Raw genomic sequence first — 21,206 nt, 5'->3', positions numbered from 1 at the left:
CTACCTTGCCAGCTTCAAAGGCTGTTACCAGGAGCAAAGAAGCTCTACTCATATCTAATATAAATGGTCACATGTAAGATCTACTTTTCTAAAAAGGCCCCTGAGGGAGTAAAACATTAGCAAAGTAATTAGAAAAGTACACAAGACTAGAGCAAATACCTTCTAACCAACCTGCTTTCTCTGCTGTAATCCCATGTCTAAGAAATGTTTGGGCTATTAATTCAACTTTTCAAATGTCCAGATACCTAAACAATAACCTTTACATACTTGAAAAGTAAACCTCACTGTGACTTTTTTAAATTGGCACTAAAAAATTTGAAACAGAGTCTAGTAGTGGCCTCATCAGCTCTGTATAAACTGGCAAAATAAAGCAAGGAGGTTTTACAAAATTGAAGAGTAAGTTTTAAAAAACACTGTTCTCAGAAAAGTAGTACCACCTGGCAAATTTGGCCAGATGGCTTTTTTTTTTTAATCTTTATTTTTATTTATTTATTTTTATGTGGTGCTGAGGATCAAACCCAGGGTTTCATGCATGAGAGGCAAGTGCTCTACCACTGAGCCACAACCCAGCCCGATGGCTTTTTTTAACCCTCTGGAGTTGCAAGAGTAAGAATCTAAATGTACTTGAGCAGTTATCCCAGGTTTCTGGATCTTTAATAAGCTATCCTCACTTCAAGATATAAAGGAATTTAGGTTCCTTGAAACCAAACTTTGGCTGATTAATTCTCATAGCCATAAAAAATCTGGAGTTAGATTTTTCTAAGCTATTCTGCTAAGAAACCTGGTCACTATATTCAAGCTCACAATTACTATTTTATTGTCCACCAACTGGTTATTAACTATCTACAGGTTTCAATTACAGTATGAGGAAAACCATTTTAGTCACTGTGGTAAGCAGCATTCTAAGATGATCCCAAGTGACCCTCACCCTGTGAATATTGTGAGATATTTCTCCCATTATTATGTTACATTACATGACAAAACTAGTTTTGAAAAGATATTCGAGATTAATCATTTGACTCTGAGTTAATCAAAAGATTACCTGGATGGATCTAACTTAATTACATAAGCCTCTCAAATATAGATCTAGAAGGCAAAGAGATGCATTCTTTCTGTCCTGGAAGAAAGCAAAATGCCTGTCAGGAGACATGGCAAGAAACTGATGGCTCTTAGAGCTGCAAATGGTCCTCCCTTCAACAGTCAACAAGAAATGAGGATCTCAGCCTGGCATGATAGTGCACCCCCATAATCATAATGAGTTGGGAGGCTGTGGCAAGAGGATTGCAAGTCTGAAGCTAGTCTGGCAACTTAGCAAGATCCTGTTTCAATTTAAAAAAAAGGACTGGGGATGTAACTAAGTCAGGGGTAAAGCTCCACTGTGTTCAATATCCCCACCACCACCAAAATAGAAAAGAAAACCCATTGAGTGCAGTGGCACACATCTGTAATCCCAGCAACTCGGAAGGCTAAGGCAGGAGGATTGCAAGTTTGACACCAGCCTTAGCAATTTAATGAGATCTTCAGCAATTCAGCAAGACCCTGCCTCAAAATTTAAAAAAAAAAAAAAAAAAAATTTAAAAGGAATAGGGATATAGCTCCATGGTAAAGCACCCCTCAGTTCAATCCCTAATACCAAAAAAGAAAAAAGACCCAGTTTCACCATGCCAGATTTCTGACCTGCAGAACTGTGAAGAAACTGGGTTATTGTGCATGAAAGTCATGTTAACCTCTTAGCAACATCAGAAAACTAATATTGTCATGTTTAGGAATAATGAGCTTGAATACCTTGTCACTGTACCATAACTTTCATTACCTAACAAGATGTTACCCTAACCCTCTCAAGAAATGCTTTCCTATGTACAGTCATAACACCCTATACACACTGGAAGTACCTGTCTCTCAGCAACCATGGAACAGGGACAAAATGCACCCTCTTCCAGGCAAATGTAATAGCCAGCAAGCATCTCACAGGCACGGTTAAATAAACACATGCTCTACAACTTCAAAGGCTTTCAGATACTTTATCATTTTTGATGCACATAATCAACCTGAAAGGTAAACAAGACAGATATTATCATACCCAACATCCTGAGAACATCAGAAGCCCAGAATGCTTAAATGGCTTGCCCAGTTCACACTTCAAGATTTGTGTTAGTATGCAAGTCTTCTGATTCTCTTACCCACTTTCCCAGTATCTTTAGATGACTGTTTCTCAGATTTATTTCTCTGGGTTTCACAGTAAAAACAATAACAACAATGCCACGATCCACTTCAAATGGAGACACCTCTAAACAGAAGTTTTACAGAACAACCTTTTCTCTGTGTATACATACACGCAGTACTAAGGATCAGTGCTGGGGATCAAAGCCAGGATCTTGCCCATGCTAAACAAGCACTCTACCACCAAGCTACACCCTCAGCCCTTACAAAAAAGACAGAGACATATCAAATTTCTTATTTTTTTTTCATTAAATTAAAAATAAATAGATTCTCAGCCTGTGAGTGCAACTCAGTAGTAGAGTGCTAGCATGTGTAAGGCCCTGGGCTCAATCCCCAGCGCTGCAAAAAAAAAAAAGAGAGAGAAAAAGAGAAGAAAAAGCAGCAGCTCCTCCCAGCCCACCAAATCACAACCCCTTGAGCTGCTCTCACCATACCATGTTGTTTTTATAAGAACGAAGTTCTTATTAGTTGGCCACTAATTTTTTTTTTTTCTCTCCTTAAGACAAGGTTTCCAATATCTTTCCCAGACTGGCCTCACTCAAACTCCTGGGCTCAAGTGATCCTCCTGTCTCAGCCTTGTCAGTAGCTGGGACTACAGGCAAGTGTAGTCCACCATGCCTGACAAACTCTTAAATCTCTGATCCCTAAAATATATTTAATGTTTTAGCTATATCAAAAAATAGAAATTAAGAAGTATCAATCCCAGGTTAAACAACCCAATTTAAATAAAAACACAAATTTTGGGTATTCATATTACTAGGAAACTATATTAAAGTCAGTACTTTGTTAATCAAAGTTTATTCGTAAGGGACTGTATTACTGGAAATTCGATAAAAAATTACTCAAGAGAGTAGAATTGTTAGAGATAAAGATATAAATATATCTCCAAACTTCTTCAGTTTTCAATGAGATTTTTAATTGCTTTGAATCTATACTCTCCTAAATCAATTAACTAATTCCAGAAAACTGAACATAATTTAACATTTTCTTGGTCAGTTGTCACTCCTGTCAATATTTCTTCTCCATCCATTCTAGCTTGCTACTAGTTTAGAAATTGAGTAAATGTACTAATTGAAAATGTGCTAACTGAATTGTAAACTATGTCATTAAATAATCATGATATAACTCTAAATGAAAAATTTTTAAATGTTTTCTTATGAATAACTTTCATTATATATAAAATATAAAGCTGGTGATGTCAACATTTTTGGTTGCTTATAGGCCTTTTGATTTATCTCCTAGTTAATTATCCTCCAAATAAATGAGATGTTACCTTTGTACAAGCATAACACCTGGTTCATTTCATTCCTTCTCCCTCCCATACCTATGGATAATCAGTCATGGCAGTGATATAACTACAGACTCCACCTCACAACACTGCTAAAAGTCATTAGTCAGATCAATTTGATATCCCAGCTCTAAAAGAATGGTTACAATAACTTGGGGTTGATTTTTCACATCACCTTTTTAGTTACCAAAATTACTAGAGCTTTTCATCATGTTCTTAACATAGTATCTTCCTTACATCATATCTAAGATAGTAGTGCCAGAAATGATACACTGCTCTTCTGTTTTTAATGCTTACCTCCCCAAAACAGCCCCTCAATGTAGTGGAATCCACTCATCTGAAAATAATTTAAGGAAACTTCCTGTTTAGATATGGAAGAATAACTATATGCTCTTGCCTTTCTCTATAGATCTCTGTATATATCTCCTCTCCCTGAAAAGAGGTAATAAGAAATTTCAACCAATTTTCAGAAGACTGAAGGTGAACAAAAAAATAGTAAAGAATTCGGAACAACTGAGGATATTACCACCCCAGGGATGGGATCTAAAGAAGGGAATACAGATGAGAAGCAGCAAGCCTATTTTCATCCCAGAACACTGGAAACACTTAGAACTTAAAGCAAAAAGTATATGCAAGACTCAGAAGTGAACAGGCAGGACCAACAACATGAGAACTGGTTGAAATACTTCCAGGTCCTCTGTCCAATCCTACAAAGCCACTGAAGAACAACAGGTTAAAAGATTTGTGGAGCAAATGGAGCAAAGAAGCTTAAAAGACTTGTGACATTAAGCACAGTAAAATAGGGATGAAGGGCAAAGTATATGATTAAACTAAAAGGGCATAGTGAGCTGTGAAACCCCTAGCCCACTTCCTCAGCCCTGCTTGAAAAAAAGAAACAGAATGCTTCTCAAACAAAACAAAACAAACAAAAAAAAAAACTGAGTAATCTCTTTTAAAAGGCTTCCAGTTGCCAGGCTGAGGGCATGACTCAGAGGTAGACTGCTTGTCTAACATACTCAGGGACCTGGGTTGGATTCCCAGTGCGCTGCGCGCACACGCACCCACACACACACAAGACCACCAGCTGGGGAACAGTGGTGCTTGCCTGTAATCCCAGCAGGCTTGGAAGGCTGAGACAGGAAGATCTAGAGTTCAAAGCCAGCATCAGCAAGAGTGAGGCACTAAGCAAATAAGTGAGATCCTGTCTCTAAATGAAATACAAAATGAGGCTGGGTATGTGGCTCAGTGGTTGAGTGCCTCTTGAGTTCAATCACCCCCCCCCAAAAAAAAGACTTCCAGTCATCAACTTGTGGGGGTATTTCCCCCAATAATAAAGCCAGGGCAGTACTACCTTGCAGTAAACTAGTGTCTTGCTATTACATGTTACTTCCATGTAGCATCAGATTGTTCATGACTCACATGACCAGATAGCCCAGAACACTCAATATTTGAAAAAGTTTCCAATGTAAAAGAGAAAGGCAAAAACATGAAATAAACCTAGAAAGAACAAAATCAATAGAGATTAAAAGAAAAACATCAAAAGGAAAAAAATCCTTATTAATCTCAGAAATACAAAAGACATATATAAGAACAATACTCTGGAAAAGCAGAAGACAATAAGAAACAGCCCCAAAAGACTTAAAAATAGGATAGCCAAAATTAAAAATTCAATTTAATAATTAGATAAATTAATCTCTTAAAAGTAGGACAAAAAGTAAAAATAGAATGTAAAGGGTAGAAAAGAAAGAGAAAAAAAATCATTCAGAAGACACAAAAGCTAACTAAATACAGTTCCAGGAAATAGGAGAAAAAACAAAGGACAGAGAAATGTCAAACTATCTAAAAGTTTCCAAAAATTTAAGCACATAAGTCCCCATAAGGCGCCCACTGAATATTCAGCAAAATACATAAAGAAATCCATACAAAGGCATATTTGTCATGAAATTTCAGACAAGTGATAATGGAAAGATGCTAAGACTTCAAAAAGGAAATAGAAGCAGAATGGCATTAGACTTCTCAACATCATTACTGCAAATGAAAAACAGCAGAGCAATGCTTTATAATTCATTTTCTACCTGGCACAATGGTGCGCACTAATAGCCCCCGTTACTCCAGAGGGTCAGGCAGGAGGATCATTTAAATCCAGGAGTTTGGGGCTGGGGAGATAGCTCAGTTGGTACAGTGCTTGCCTTGCAGGTACAAGGCCCTGGGTTCAATCCTCAGCACCACAAAATAAAGAAGAAAAAAAAAAAAGCTATTCTACAGGGATAGGTTTCCTAGCATGTGTGAGGCCCTGGGTTTAATCCTCAATGCCACATAAAAATAAATAAATAAAATTACTGTGTCTATCTACAACTAAAAAAAAAAAAAAATACTTAAATAAATAAATCAATCCAGGAGTTTGAGGCCAGCTTGCCAAATCATCTACTTTGGCAGGAAATGAGTAGATACTGTTTAAAATGTGGTATGGTTTGTAACCCAAGGGTTCATCTTTTGGAACTTGGTCCTCAGTGTGATATGAGAGAGTGGAATTTTTAAGAGGTGGGGCCTAGTAGAAGGTGATTAGCTCATTAAGGGTACCATCCTTGGAAAGGATTAAGGCTGGTTTCACACAGAATGAGCTTGTTCCCCAGGAGTAGTTTGTTATAAAAGAGCAAGAATGAGATGGGCACAAGTGAATACACCCATAAACCTAGCTACTCAGAGACTGAAGCAAGGAGGATCATTAAGTTGGAGGCCAGCTTGGGCAATTTAGTGAGACCTTGCCTCAAAATAAAATTTTCAAAAAAGGGATAGAGCACCCTTGAGTTCAATCTCCAGCATGGCAAAAAGGGGAAAAAAAACTAGATTAGCAGGGCTTCATGACACTAGTTACCTCCACCATGTGACCCAAGTTTGACCCTAAAGAGATTAAAGAATGTTTGGATGATAAATCTATGATCACCTTTCAAAGTAGGGCCCTATTTGTTTTGGCTGACAGAGGAAGAATTCTTGCTGAACTGTTTCCCTTCCCTACCCACCACCCACATAACAAACAATTTCTAGACCTATACACAGGAGTAGCAGGTAATAGCAGAGAAAACCCGTGGGAATTACCTAAGTGAATCAACCTCCAGGATTTCATAAATATAAACGAATCAACAAACACAAGACATGGGGCAGGAGGACACTGCATGTTCAAGATAGGTTCAATCCCCAAAACCAGAACAAAAAAAGAGGCAAAGCAAGATGACCAATTTGAATAAATATAACAAGAGACCCAGAAAAATCAGATAAATCAAGACACAGAACATAACTTAAATATATGTGTGCATATACATGCATACACACACATATATATTAGTGTGTGTGTGTGTGTGTGTGTATATATATATATATATATCCGAGTATATATATATAAAATAAGATGATTATCTTTTCAGAATTTAGAGGCTCTAGTTTCTATAAAACAACCACAGCTGAAAACTAAAACAAATCAACAAATGTAGCATAGCAATTAAAAGAATGGACTTGGAGCCAGGCTGCCTGGGTTCAAATCTCAGCTTTACCATTTCTTAGCTGTGTACCATAGACAAGTTACCTAAACTCTCAGCCCCAATTTATCCATAAAATGAGGACAGGAATTAAATTATTTTGCATATTAATTTAGATGATATATGCAATGCACTGAGAAACATACTTGGCTAAAAATAATCACCCAATAAGTGTTGACTAGTGTCATTTTTATTTGAAAAAAACTAAAAATATGATTGCTTGAATATATTCAGTGGATGCAGCTGGAATAAAAATCTGAAGAAATCTTTTATCAAGTTAATTCTGAAAAGAACTTAAAAATTCAAAATACATGTGCTGCTAAATGATATTTAGTGAACTTTGATACATAATTTTTTTCACTTAGTTATTAGTCTTCAGATAACCATCAGAGTTGAGCAAATGATTAGTTAAAATAACAACCAACAAAGAAGGAGTTCAAATAATCTTAGCACCAACCAAACAGAAGTGATTGGAGATTATTAGAAGGCTGTCTTGTTTTGTTTTGTTTTTAAGAATTCTAATCAATCTCACTACTGTCAGAAAGTTTTGCAAATATTGTGATATAAATGGTTCATTTATCCCTAAATTATCTATACCTGACGATTCACTGTACTGGAAACAAATCTATCAGACAATCTTACCTATGGAAAACAATCTGAGACTCAGGAAGTAATGCACACAAATTCTCTGAAAATCCAAAATGAATGTCTCAAATTTTGTATTAACACACTAAAATGCACTAAAGAATTCCTTAGGTACTTGTCCTTATTGTACACAAAACTTCAAAATAGTTTACATATGTTATTTATTTTTAACAGTAAAAAAGTAGGGAGAAGAAAAATATGTGGCAGATAACAAGCAGTATTATTAAATAACTAAAAAAAGTAGACCAAGAACAAATGGGGGGGGGGGCTGGGGATGTGGCTCAAGCGGTAGCGCGCTAGCCTGGCATGCGTGCGGCCCGGGTTCAATCTTCAGCACCACATACAAACAAAGATGTTGTGTCCACCAAAAACTAAAAAATAAATATTAAAATTCTCTCTCTCTCTCTAAAACAAACAAACAAACAGGGGTTGGGGGTATAACTCAGTGACAGATCAGTGCTCAAATCAGGGGAGACTCTGGGTTCCATTTTCAGAACTGGGGGTGAGGGCAGGGGGGGAGAATAAACAAATTTTCTTTCTTTTTCTCCTCTGTGTTACTGGGTATTGAACTTAGGGGTGTTCTACTATTGAGTTACATCCCCAGCCCTTTTGAAAATTTTTATTTTAAGACAGGGTCTTGCTAAGTTGCCCAGGCTGGCTTTGAATTTGTGATCCTCCTGCTCCAGCCTCCAAAGTAAGTAGGATTACAGGCATGGGCTAACCTGTCTGGCTGGTCAAATTTTCTGGAATAAGCAAGAGAACTACCTCTCACACTTCATTAAATCCCTGAGGGCATGGTGTCTTCAAAAGAAAAAATATACTTAAAAATAATGACTATGAGTTATTAAGATCATATTAAACAAATTGAAGATCCTTTGCTAAAGAAAACAAAAGTGCTTATGAACTCTTGCAAAAAGATTGTCATGGAAAAACATTTTTGTTTCTTTTTTAATTTGTTCATGAAAAAAGTCCTTTACTCCTGAAATAATAATTCAGAATTTCTCATTTCTGAAGGGTTTTGAATAGCTAAAGCCTGGAATCAGAAGAGAATCAAGTTTCTATCAGTAGTAGATTACTAACAATTCACTTTTGAGTTTTGGATAAATACATATATTATCCAAAAGAATTATTTTAAATATTTTATACACAAACTGATTTTACTTGATCCAAATACACAGTCTCACCACAGGCATTAAGCTATAGAAACTGGGAGAGCTAATATCCTAGCTTATAACTAGCCTTATTTTTTAAAAAATATTTTTTAATTGTCAATGGACCTTTATTTTATTTATTTATATGTGATACTGAGAATAGAACCCAATGCCTCACACATGCTAGGCAAGCACTCTACCACTAAGCCACCATCCAGCTAGCTTTATTTTTATTATTAATAATATAAACATCTTGGGCTGGGGCTGTAGCTCAAGTGGTAGAGTTTTTGCCTAGCATGTGTGAGGTACTGGGTTCAATTCTCAGCACCACATATAAATAAGTAAATAAATAAAGGTCCATCAACAACTAAAAAAATCTTTAAAAATTAATATAAACGTCTTTATTATTGCACAAAAGCAATTCACTGTTATAAAGAAAAACTAAACATTACAAATAAAAAAAGAATATTCAATGTTACCAGCACCTGAGAATGTATCCTTCTTAAACATACTTCCACAACCTGTATATATGAATACACTTTTTTAAATATTTATTTTTTAGTTGTAGTTGGACACAATACCTTTATTTTATTTATTTTTTATGTGGTGCTGAGGATAGAACCCAGGGCCTCACACATGCTAGACAAGTGCCCTACCGCTGAGCCACAACCCCAGCCCTATGAATACACTTTTATATATATATGTTTTTACCATAAAACTTGAATTATACTTTACATGCTGCTTTTAACCTGTCTTTAATTTCTTGTAGTTCTGACACCAACTATGTAACATTAAACATCTGTGAACCTCACAAAGGTTTATGTGAAATTAAATAATCTGTGCAAAATACTAAACAAAATACCTGTTATGTGGAGAAGACCAAATAAATTTTTTTGTTTTTATTTTTGGGGTACTGGGGACTGAACCCAGGGGTACTTTACCATTTAGCCACATCTCCCGCCCTTTTTGTTTTCTTCATAAATTGCTGAAGGTCTCACTAAATTGCCAAGGCTGACCTCACACCTGAGATCTTCCTGCCTCAGCCTCACAAGTCACTGGGATTATAGGCGTGCACCACCATGCCTAGCAATGTTCACCATTTTAAAGGCTGCGCAATAACCAACTGCATGATAACTATTTGTTTAATCATTTCTCTACTGCCCTTTATTTTCAGCTAGTTTTTAACCTCTTAAAAACCTTAAACCAGGCTGGAGATATAGCTCAATTGGTAGAGTGCTGGCTTCAAATGCACAAGGCCCTGGGTTCAATCCCCAGCACCACAAAAAAACAAAACAAAAAAAGAAAAACTAGGCACAGTGACAGGTGCACCTAACCCCAGATGCTCAGAAAACTGAGGCAGAAACATTGTAAATTCAAGACAAGCTGGGGCAACTTAGTGAGACTCTTGTCTCAAAACTTTTAAAAAGGGCTGGGGATACAGTTCATTAGCAGAGCTTGCCTCGCATGCCCAAGGTCCTAGATTCAATCTTCAGTACTATGTGCGAGCGTTCTTTCTCACTCTCTCTCAAATGAAAATACATGTGGTTAAGTCTTTATACATCCTAAATTTTCTTAAATTTCTAGAAATTGAATCCTGGGTCAGTGATATTTTATTCACTTAGGTTTCTTGACCTTTTGACTAAGGTCAAGTGTAGTATCTGTTTTTAATCCATTTAATATCTAATATGCCCTCTATCCAAATATAAGTGCCTTACACTCACTGCCCACTTACCTACATTCCTCATCTCTATCCACTTTTAAGGTTTCTCTTTGTTTCTTAAATAATATTTTTGTAAAATTAAAAAAGAATACAATAGGGGCTGGGGTTGTGGCTCAGAGGTAGAGTGCTCACCTACCAATCGTGAGGCACCAAGTTCAATCCTCAGCACCATATAAAAATAAAAATATTTTTAAAAAGATTACAATATATGCAAAAGCACAATCCTTAATACTTAAATTTTAATCTCTATTTTCTTGGGAAAATAAGTCCTCAATGTCATATTCTGATGTTCTCTCAAGAACTGCTTACAGGGCTGGGGTTGAGGCTCACTGGTAGAGCACTTGCTTGCCTAGCATGCGTCAGGCACTGGGTTTCATCCACAACACCACACAAAAATAAACTGACAAATAAAGGTATTGTGTCCATCTACAACTAAAATTATTTTTAAAAATTTTTTTAAATTGCTTTAGACTACACAAGCTTTAAATTTAAAGAGAACAATTTGTGGAGCGGAGGGTACTGGGTTTAAACTCAGAGAATAAACCCAATCCTTTTTTTTTTTTTTGAGAAATGGTCTAAGTTGCTGAGGCTGGCCTTGAACTTGTCTAAGTCCTCTGGATTACAGGCATCTGCCACCATCCCCAACAAGAACAAAATTTCAATTTATAGTTTCACAAAAAAATCTCAATGTAATAGTTACAAGATAAATGCTATGTTTAAAAGTTAGAAATGACTTCAAATTAGTCAAAATTCAGCCTTTCCTGAACCACAGGCAAAAACAGAAACTATAAAATGGAGAACGAATTTTGTGTCAATCTGTTGAGAGTCAAAAAACTGGAAAGAAATTTAATAAATGTCCTCATCCTCTCTGGTAGTACTTAAAACACATTCCGTGAGAATGTGTTATAAGACTCTTTCTTTAACACTAACACGCCCCCTTTCCCCTAGAAACTTACTTCCTAAAGCAACAGAATTCCTGAAAAATAAACGTAGTCACTATTCACAAGGGCAAGCAGGACTGTGAACAGGCACCAGGCCCGCCCCGGACTCAGAGTGTTTGCCCCTTCGCCAGTCCCGGATCAACCAAGTTATGTGAAGTGACTAACTCGTGACAGCTTCGGGCGCTGGACCGCGGCCACACCGCCACCACTTTCAGGTCCCACCGCTCCAGCAAGTGCGCCTGGCCTGCATGGCTCAACACCCTGCCTTCACCACTGCACCAGGGATTGCATTTAGGAGATTAAAATGACCGAAAGGAGTTCTGCGGGATCCTGGCCTTTCCAAACTCAATCTCAGGTCGGGATGGGAGAGAGGTCCTCAGAGATCAGAGATCACAGGGGACCTGGGTTTTCTCACTCCGCCCTCACCCTAGGTTGGGGTCTCGGATGTGGGGGAAGCCCCCAACAGGTGTCAGAAATCATGCAAGGTCCGACACCTTCGCCTTCATCCTCAGGTCAGAGTCAGGTGTTAGGCGAAAACTCTTGAAATGTCACATGGGTTCGGCCACCCCATCCCTGGACAGAGTTTTGGAATAGGAATTGGAGGAATCCGGGTCAGGAGTCCCGAAGAACCTAGACGGCCCTCCAGGACAGACCTCATTCTGGGTGCAGGGAATTGGTAAGAGTCCTCGGGTTAGAGGTCAAAGGTCACGGAGGAACTCCCTCCTCCTTTCAGACCCGGCTGATATCAAGGGGTGTCGGGCCCTTTGTACCTGAACAGGAGACAGCGCCTGCTGGAGCTGCTGCTGCTCCTCGCTGATCTTTTGCTTCAGTTTCTTGAACATGGCGCAACGTGGGGTCCTGAGTGTGAATGAGACCTGAGGGGCAAGAGCCCAGGGAGTCCCGGCCGCAGCGGCGACGCAGCTTCTCTATACCAGGGGCCGTGGGGGCCGGGCCTCGCCGCCTTCTCCTTGAGCTCGCGGGCGAAGCGAGACACTTGTCCAGCGGGTGTCGGCGTCGCCGCCGCCGCGTCTCTTCCTTCCAGGTGCCACTGGCTGGTCTCGGCCCCCCATCCAGCCCGGGCGGCGGCGGCGGCGGCGACAACGGCAGCGACAACGGCAGCAGGTGAACGGTGCTCTAAGGGCGCCTGCGCGGCCTACGTGGAGCTCACGGAGGGAGCCCTACGGAGCGCCACAGAGGACAAGCACAGAGGCAGCGCCAGCACATGCGCGCTCGCGCCGTCGCGCCCTTACCCGATCGTGAAGAAACACGCAGGGTTCGCGGTGGCCTGGGCAGTCCGTGTAAAGGTTCGCCAGGCTGTCCAGAGCCCCGGGGAGGGCTGATCTGAGCGCTACGCTGATGCTCAGCTGGGCCTTGGCGCTGTGGAGTTGGCTGGGGAGAGCTCTGTTTCAACTGAGCGCAGAGGAGAGATAGACCCCAGGGAAGAAGGCGAAGAGTGAGAGCTTCCAGGGAATCTGACGTGGGCCCTGAAGGATTAGTGTATCAGTATCTATCGTTAGAATTTTGGAACTTTTTTTTTTTTAGTTATTGTTGTTGTTTTGCTGGTGGGGGGGGGGGGCGTATCGAGTATCCTGGATCAAACCCAGGACCTCATGGTATGCCAGGCAAGTTTGCAATTTACCACTGATTCGTATCCCTAGTCTTTTTGTTTGTGTGTGTGTGTAATTTTTTGTTGTTTGTTTTTGAACGACAGGATCTAGTTGTGTTCCTTAGCCTGCCTTAGCCTCCCAACTACCTGAGACTACAGGCTTACACCACCCCGCTGGCCATATTTCTATTTTTTAGTGCCTAATGTTCCTGACTGCTCTCCAAAGGGGATATCTTCCCTTCCCTGACCTCTTCCTCCAGTTAGGAAGTGCTTTAAATCGCTGACAAACCCAAATGCTTCAGGCCAATTTTGTAATACCTCCATCACTTACCTTTATTTTTACCTTCACCAAAATCATAATTTCACACTTTCATTCAAAAACATTTTTTTCCTATATTCCAGGGCCCTGGGGACATTAAATTCACAGCTTATTGAAAAAGTTTCCTAAAGAGTCCAGATTTACCCCTGACACTTGGAATTATCCCCAGAGATATTAATGTTATGTGCCTGATTCATCCAGAACCCTGAACTTTGGCCAACTATGTATCTGCATAAAATAACAACTTTGCTTTCAAAGGAATAAAATATTCTGAGCCAAATTTGAGTTGCCATTGCCCCAAGAACACAGATTCAAGTTACCCTGAGTGAAATGCTCCACTGTGGAAGAGATTACGTGAACTTTTCTAGTCATAGAATGAAAGAAAGTCTGAAATCAACATATTTACCAGTTACATTGGTGGGAGCCTCAGGTAGGCTACAGGCTACGCCAAGGCCAAGAATATATATCGAAGGTTGTCGATTTGTGTGTGTGTGTGTGTGTGTGTGTGTGTGGTGCTGGGAATTAAACCCAGGGACTTGTGCATGCAAGGCAGACACTCTACCAACTGAGCTATACCTCAGTTCAAATGTTGACAAACTTATATTTACATGTAGGTATGTATATATTTGTATGTGTGTTGTGTGTAGACCCTACTAACCCAGGCCATAATAAAGCACAAAAGAATAAGAAAATGAGATATCAAAATGAAATGTCCTTTAGAGAAATACAAGATCAGAAGAGGACTAATTATGGGGAAAAAAGCTAGCCTTGCTAGGACACAAAAAAAAAAAAAAAAAAAAGGAAGAGGCAACTGGATTGAAACTCTTTATCACATTTAACACAGTTTTGCTGAAACATTAAGCCTCCTTGCAGATCTCAGCAAAGTAACATTCTCTCATTGTCTGTTCTTAATTAAATTTATGGTATTTTTAATTCTTTAGCCATACTGGGTGCCACAAATTTTGATACAAATCATCTTCTGGAGTATTCAAGAACAACCCTGTCCCAAGTGTATGAGAACCAGCCCCAAAGTTCCCTGAAATTAAAAAAGAGAGAGAAAGAGACAAATCCAGGATTTACTGAGTACAGTTTATCAGGGATGTAGTGATGGACCTATGATCTTAAGTGGCAGCAAGACCCGTCATTTGGGTCAGAAAGAAAGATTGGTACATAAGTAACTTTATCTAAGCAGGAATGTATTTGGTTTATCTCAAACTAATATCTAAGACTCCATAAAGCCAATGGTTCCAGGTTCTGGTGGTAAAGCTCCACTTTCTGCTGTAATGGCTTTGTTTACTTATAGTGTGCTAGTACTTAGGCAACATACAGTGTACAAAGTGCATTGCTTAAGGAAAGCCAGAAGGTTATGAGTGAAGCATGTATACATATGGTATACAATGTTGCAAAATGAAGGAAAGTAGCACACTGGATAGTGTGAACCCATGCAGCAAACCAATTCTTAAAATTTAGCCAAAAGGGCAGATGGTGACTGCTATGCCCATCTCTCTGCATTTCATTTTCCTTATTTGGAACATCTTATATTTTATAGAACTGTTCTGAAGTTCAAATAAATGATGTGTTTAAGCATACAGCTCATAATAATGATACCTATATAAATTCTAATATAATAGCAGTCCACTTTATGCTTTGAATATAGCCCTTGCTGCTCTGCCACTGCAACTTTGTGTGTGTGTGTGTGTGTGTGGTACTGGGGATCAAACTCAGGTCTGTGCATGTGAGGCAAGCACTGTACCAACTGAGCTATATCCCCAGCCCTGCAACATTATTATTATTATTATTATTACCTTTATTAAACTCAGGGGCATCCAACCACTGAGCCTCATCACCAGTCCTATTTTGTATTTTTATTTAAAGACAGGGTCTCACTGAGTTGCTTAGCACCTCGCCATTGCAGAGACTGGCTTTGAACTTGCGATCCTCCTTTCTCAACCTCCTGAGCCACTGGGATTACAGGTGTGCACCACCCTAACCCTGCAATTTATTTTTTAAATGGACATGTTTCTTTCTCTTCCTCTCTCTGCTCCTACCTAATCTCTCCGTCCCTAATCTCAGGGGAAACAGGATTAGCTTTCTTCCCCATCCTAAGAAGATTATCTGTCCTTGAGTACATACCCATCATCAGAACAAAGTATTCTAGACTTTGGGGATGGTACCAGAGATCTGAGAAATGACAACCTCCCAAATTAAGAAACCAATTACATTGGCTAGGGTTGTCTCTCAGGGGTAGAGCACCTAGCATGAACAAGCTGCTGGGTTTGATCCTCAGTACTACATAAAAATAAATAAATAAAGGTATATTTTTTTTAAAAAAGCCAATTACAACTCCAAAGAAAAAAAAATGGAAGGTAGCCTTTGAATCATCTTTTCCTGCTGATGAGCAGAATCACACCTTTGGGACAGGATCCCCCTGTGTTTCTCCTCTGCTAGCAAAGCAATAAACCTTCTTTTTCTTTTTTCTGAAAACTGGGTCCTTGTTATTGGATTGGCATCAAGGACAAGGACCAAACTTTCGGCAACACTACTAAGAACTTCATTCTCTCTGACTCACCTACACTTTTTCTGTATGCTGCAAGTGCTAGCCTAGACCTTTCCCCTGAACTCCAGATTGTAGCACCTCCACTAGGTTCTTAGGTCTGGGACAGTAAGAACTATGCCTGTTATGCAACTCACTCAACATTAAATTTTGACAGAATTTATTGGTCTTAAATGCCTATTGACAACTTCTGTTAATGGCCTGTAGACATGTCAAATTCAACATATCCATAACTGAAATAATCCATACTACAGCACCCACCATCACCATCAGACCGGCTCTTTCTGTGTTTCCTTATCTTCCTAAGCTTGTTTTTTCCATCTGTCTTTTCTTCATGAGCTAGTGTCATCTCCATCTACCTAGTTATGGAAGTAAAAAATGTGAAAGTCCATCAAGACATCTCTCTCATTCATCACCTATATCCGGACATCACCAAGTCTTCTATCTTTTACTCTGAATATTTCTCAAAACCATCTTCTTTTGTATTCACCTTGCTACCTGTTTCAATCTTCATTATATTCCACCACTTAAATGGCCTCACAGTTTGCAGATTTGCTTCTTTCCAAACCATCTTCTAAATAGCTGACATTACTGTCCTGCTGAAACCCCAGTAGCCTCCTTGTCCGCAGGACAGTGTTCAAATCCCAGGAATCACAACCCAGTCCCTGCTTTCCTTCTTACTGCACCTTTTCCACTCTACACACATCAAAGATCCAGATATATTAAATTAACTTGCCTTTCACATCCTGCTTTTGTGTACCTCCTTGAATTTTTTCCCACACATAGCTCATCCATGATAGATGTTAAAATCTAAATGACTACAGGGGTGGAGATGTAGCTCTGTGGTAGAGTGCTTGCCTAGCATGCACAAAGCCCTAGGCTCTATGCGCAGTGCCACAAAAACATACAAAAAAATTTTAATGAGTAAAGAAGTATATTATCATTTTCCATGCCTTCATACCTTTCTTCTTTTTCCAGTTCTCTTGTTTACGCCCAGTGCTGTTCACATTTCTTGGGAACATTCTGGAACATACCCCACACACATACACACACATAGTGGAGTTAATCTTGCTCCCCTAAATAACCTCAGTCTTACATATTTTTATTTATTTATTTTATTTGTGTGTGTGTGTGTGTGTGTTGCTGGGGACCGAACCCAGGGACTTATGCATGCCAGGTAAAGTGCTCTACCACTGAACTACATCCCAGTCACTTTTTAAAAAAAAAAAATATATATATATATATATATATTAGTTGTAGATGGACACAATATCTTTATTTTTGTTTATTTTTTAATGTGGTGCTGAGGATCAAACGCAGGGCCTTATGCATGCGAGGCAAGCGCTCTGCCACTGAGCTACAACCCCAGCCCCATCCCAGTCCCTTTTTATTTTTCATTTAAAGACAGTCTTGCTAAATTGCCATGGCTGGCATCAAACTTGGAATCCTCCTGCCTCAGCCTCCAAAGTATCCTGGATGACAGGCATGTGCCACCCTGCTCAGCTATTTTTAACTTTTTTATTATTAAAGTAATATATATTCACTGTAATAAAAACAAAAACATAATATCCCCCTAAGTAACCTCTGTTAATAATTCAGTTTATTTTATTTTTTCCTGTCCTTAAAAAATATAGATATGTGAATCTAATTATCTGTCTATATATTAAAATATTTTAGTTTTAATTGTTTTATTCTGCTTTTCTCAATTAATATGCTGAGTATCATTTCTAATCAGTATAGGTATTTTAGTTTCTTTAATGGCTACATAGAGTTTTATACCACAGATGAACTCCAACTTAACATTTATATATCAGTGTGCATCTAACTTCTTTCAATTTTTTGTTATTAAAAGAAATATTAAAGTGGATAATTTCATAAGTATATGACTGTATTGTATGTTTCTATAGAAAATAATAAGTTTCTAGAAATATAATTAAAGGAGCCATCTAATATGTATGATTAACACAAAATTAATCTCCAAAATGTATATCAATTTCTATTTCTACAACAGTGTGGGAAATGACCTTTTTCACAGCTATGTATAGATTTTCATATTTTGCCAATAACAAGATGTTATTTTACTTTGATGTTATATAATGATATATGATGTAAATAATATTTACTTTGATAATTTTTACTTCATAAATATTTTACTTTTACAATATTTTACTTTCCAACTGATATTTTAGTCTTAATTTCTGTTTATCTAATTAAAATTAAAATCAGTTACAAGTGTATATGTTATAGTTCTTTCACTTCATCTTATATAATTCATGTAACCTTGTCTGTAAGACACAGGAAAAACAAACTCAGTTTCTCCTAAACTTGCACAACACAAAATGCTTCTGTGATCTCTGTTTTCTCTCCACTGACAGCCATCAGTCAGTTCTCCAGAGTCTGCACCAGACACTAGCTGATTGTCCTTTAATTCAATTCAATTCTTTATCTGGAGTTAACGCCAGATCCCACACATTGAGAGTTTATTCCCCTGAGACTATTTCCCACTTCCAATGCCAATCATAAGCCGCAGTCTGTCTTACCTGTGCTTCTGATCTGCTAGCTGTATATCAGTGTTCCCATAACCCCCTCCTAGGATTTAATGAATTTGTTAGAGTGGCACAGAGTACTCAGGAAAATACTTTACTCATATTTACCAGTATATTATAAAAGATACAGATGAAGAGATTCATAGGACAAGGTGTATGGGAAAGAGTGCCCTCTCTGGGGAAGCCCCCTCCAGGAACATCCATTCAGCTATCCAGTAGCTCCCTGAAGCCAGTCTTTTTGGGTTTCTATGGAGGCTTCATTATGTAAATATAATTGATTAATCAGTTCAACTTCAACATATTGGCTGGGGTACTAGGGATTGAACTCAAGGGCACTTGGCCATTGAGCCATATCCCCACCCTATTTTGTATTTTATTTAGAGACAGGGTCTCACTGAGTTACTTAGTGCCTCCCTAAATTGCTGATGCTGGCTTTGAACTCATGATACTCCTGCCTCAGTCTCCCAAACTGCTGGGATTACAGGTGTGTGCCACTGCTCCTGGCTTGTTACTAATTTCTAATTCAATTCCTTTGTGGTCAGAGAACATACTGAATACTATTAATCCTTTGAAATATATTATGAACAAACATATGGTATATGTTCTATGTGAATTCATTAAAAAATGTGTATTCTGTTGTTGGGCATGTTTTCCAAAAAAGTGAATAAATATAATTGGCTATGCCAAATCCTCCAGATTCCTACTGATTTGGGGTAAGGGGATGCTGGAGATTAAACCCAAGTCTTCACATACATGCTTAACTGTTGGATTTCTGTTCGCGACTAAAAGGCTCAGGGGTCACTCCAGGAAAACTGGGCTAACTGGGCTGCGCAAAATAACCACACAAGAGACACCAATACCTTTTCTTTGGGGTCGCTGTGATGGCTCCTCTGACCTTAAGGGTCCGAAGGAAGAGAGAGAGAGAGAGAGAGCACTGTGCTGACCCCTTTTATTAAGGAGAAGCTTTTCAAATGAGGCAAGGGGTCAGGTTTCAGGGGGCTGAGTCTAGCTTCACGATGTCCACTGTCAGCAGGTTGACTGACATCTGGGTAGGTAGGCCACACCCAAGGGCACAGTAAGAGAAGGGGACACACAAGACACTTCCATGGAAGATTCTATCCTAAACAGGGCAAGGGGTTATATTACAAAGAAACAGGTGAGCATAGCTTCACCCATGGGGCTGTAGCAAGACACACCCATGCACAAGACACAGACCCTTGAACCCAAGAAGGATGGGAAAAGCTCTGCCACATTTCTGTGACTGAGCACCTCAGCACCCAGCCGGGGAGTCTGATTCATTCATGTGCAAGGTTGGTCTCCCACACTTATCCAATGAGCTGTAACCCCAGCCCCTTGCTGAAGTTCTCTTCTACTTCTTCTTTCAAGTACAGGAAGAGATTATGTTAAAATCTCTGACTATATTTGGAGCTTTTAAATCTTCTACTTTTGGTTCTATCAGTTTTTTCTTTCATGTGTTGAAGCTGTTATTGGGTAAATAAGCACTTGAGATCACTGATTTCTTGATGAGTTGACTTCTATCATTTTGAAATGTCCTTCTTTATATTTGTCCTACTTACTCCTTATCTTAAAGTTGACTTTACTTAATATTCATGCAACCATATTAATGTTCTTAGGATTCATGTTTCATCTCATTTAGTGGACTCTCAGTGTGTTACTTTGATGTGTTTTTAGGACTGAAGCTTTCATTGCCCCAGTGACTGGTAGTGCTCGATGCTGGTGGCTCACTCCTCAGCTGAAGGAATCTGCATTACCCAAGGTTCTTGCATCCTGTCCCAATCTCCCCCTCCTCAAATTCCAACAAATCTGTAAAAAAAAAAAAAAAAAAAACTCAGAGTCTGTAACCCTAACCCTAACCCTAACCCTATTCTTTTTTCTGCTTTTACCTTTCTCTTCATATTTAAATTATATCTTGGATTGGAGCTGTAGCTCAGTGGTAGAGCTTGCCTTGCATGTGTTAGGCCCTGAGTTAGATTTGTAGTACTGCAAAAAATATATTCAGAGCCAGGTGGCTCTGGAAGCTGAGGCAGGTGGATCTCAAGTTCAAAGCCAGCATCAGGGCTGGGGATGTGGCTCAAGCAGTAGCGCGCTCACCTGGCATGCGGGCAGCCCAGGTTCGATCCTCAGCACCACATACAAACAAAGATGTTGTGTCTGCCGAAAACTAAAAAAAATAAATAAACATTTTGAAAAATTCTCTCTCTCTCTCTCTCTCTCAAAAAATTAAATTAAATTAAAAAAAAAAAGCCAGCATCAGCAAAAGTGAGGCACTGAGCAATTCAGTGAGACTGTCAGTGAAGGAAGGAAGGAAAGAAAGAAAGAAAGAAAGAAAGAAAGAAAGAAAATAAAAGAAATTAGTAACAAAAAAGATAGAAAGCAAATCCCCAAATATCTGGAAATTAAACCTCTCCATTCCAAATAATTCTTGAGTAAAAGATCAAAGCACAAAGGAAAGAAATGTTTTGACTGGATGAAAGTGAAAATAGATCATATCAAAATTTGTTAGGTACAGCTAAAGCAATCTTTAGAAGAAACTTAAAACATTGCATGTTTACATTAGAAAAGAAAATGAAAATGGATAAGCTTCTATTTTAAGAAGCTAGAAAAATAAGTACAAATTAAATCCAAAGTAGGAGTGAATTCATAAAGAGCAAAATCAATGGAA

At 38.7% G+C, this 21,206-nt stretch overlaps 1 protein-coding gene and 1 long non-coding RNA gene across 5 annotated transcripts in view; both read right to left on the bottom strand.

Moving 5' to 3' along the window:
• Golga4 (golgin A4) overlaps positions 1-12,613 on the bottom strand; it is a 94,575-nt gene extending 81,962 nt beyond the window's left edge. For all 4 annotated transcript variants that reach the window (XM_046436621.2, XM_046436622.2, XM_046436624.2 and 1 more), the window contains exon 1: positions 12,269-12,613. In XM_046436621.2, coding sequence (XP_046292577.1) covers positions 12,269-12,340 — 72 coding nt within the window. In that variant the 5' untranslated portion in view covers positions 12,341-12,613. The remainder of the gene's footprint in view (positions 1-12,268) is intronic.
• Positions 12,614-19,382: 6,769 nt separating this feature from the next.
• On the bottom strand, positions 19,383-20,707 carry LOC131423914 (uncharacterized). The gene is made up of 2 exons (XR_009226068.1): positions 20,636-20,707; positions 19,383-20,347 (listed from the first exon to the last, which is right to left on the bottom strand). It is a non-coding gene; the product is annotated as an uncharacterized LOC131423914 (long non-coding RNA).
• Positions 20,708-21,206: the final 499 nt, after the last annotated feature.

The sequence above is a fragment of the Marmota monax genome, unplaced genomic scaffold (assembly GCF_021218885.2).
Source record: "Marmota monax isolate L192 unplaced genomic scaffold, Marmota_monax_Labrador192_F-V1.1 WCK01_AAM20220418_F8-fsc00021, whole genome shotgun sequence".
Lineage (NCBI taxonomy): Eukaryota > Metazoa > Chordata > Mammalia > Rodentia > Sciuridae > Marmota > Marmota monax.
The sequence above is the reverse complement of the archived record's forward strand: the minus strand, read 5'-3'. Positions and strand labels throughout refer to the sequence as shown.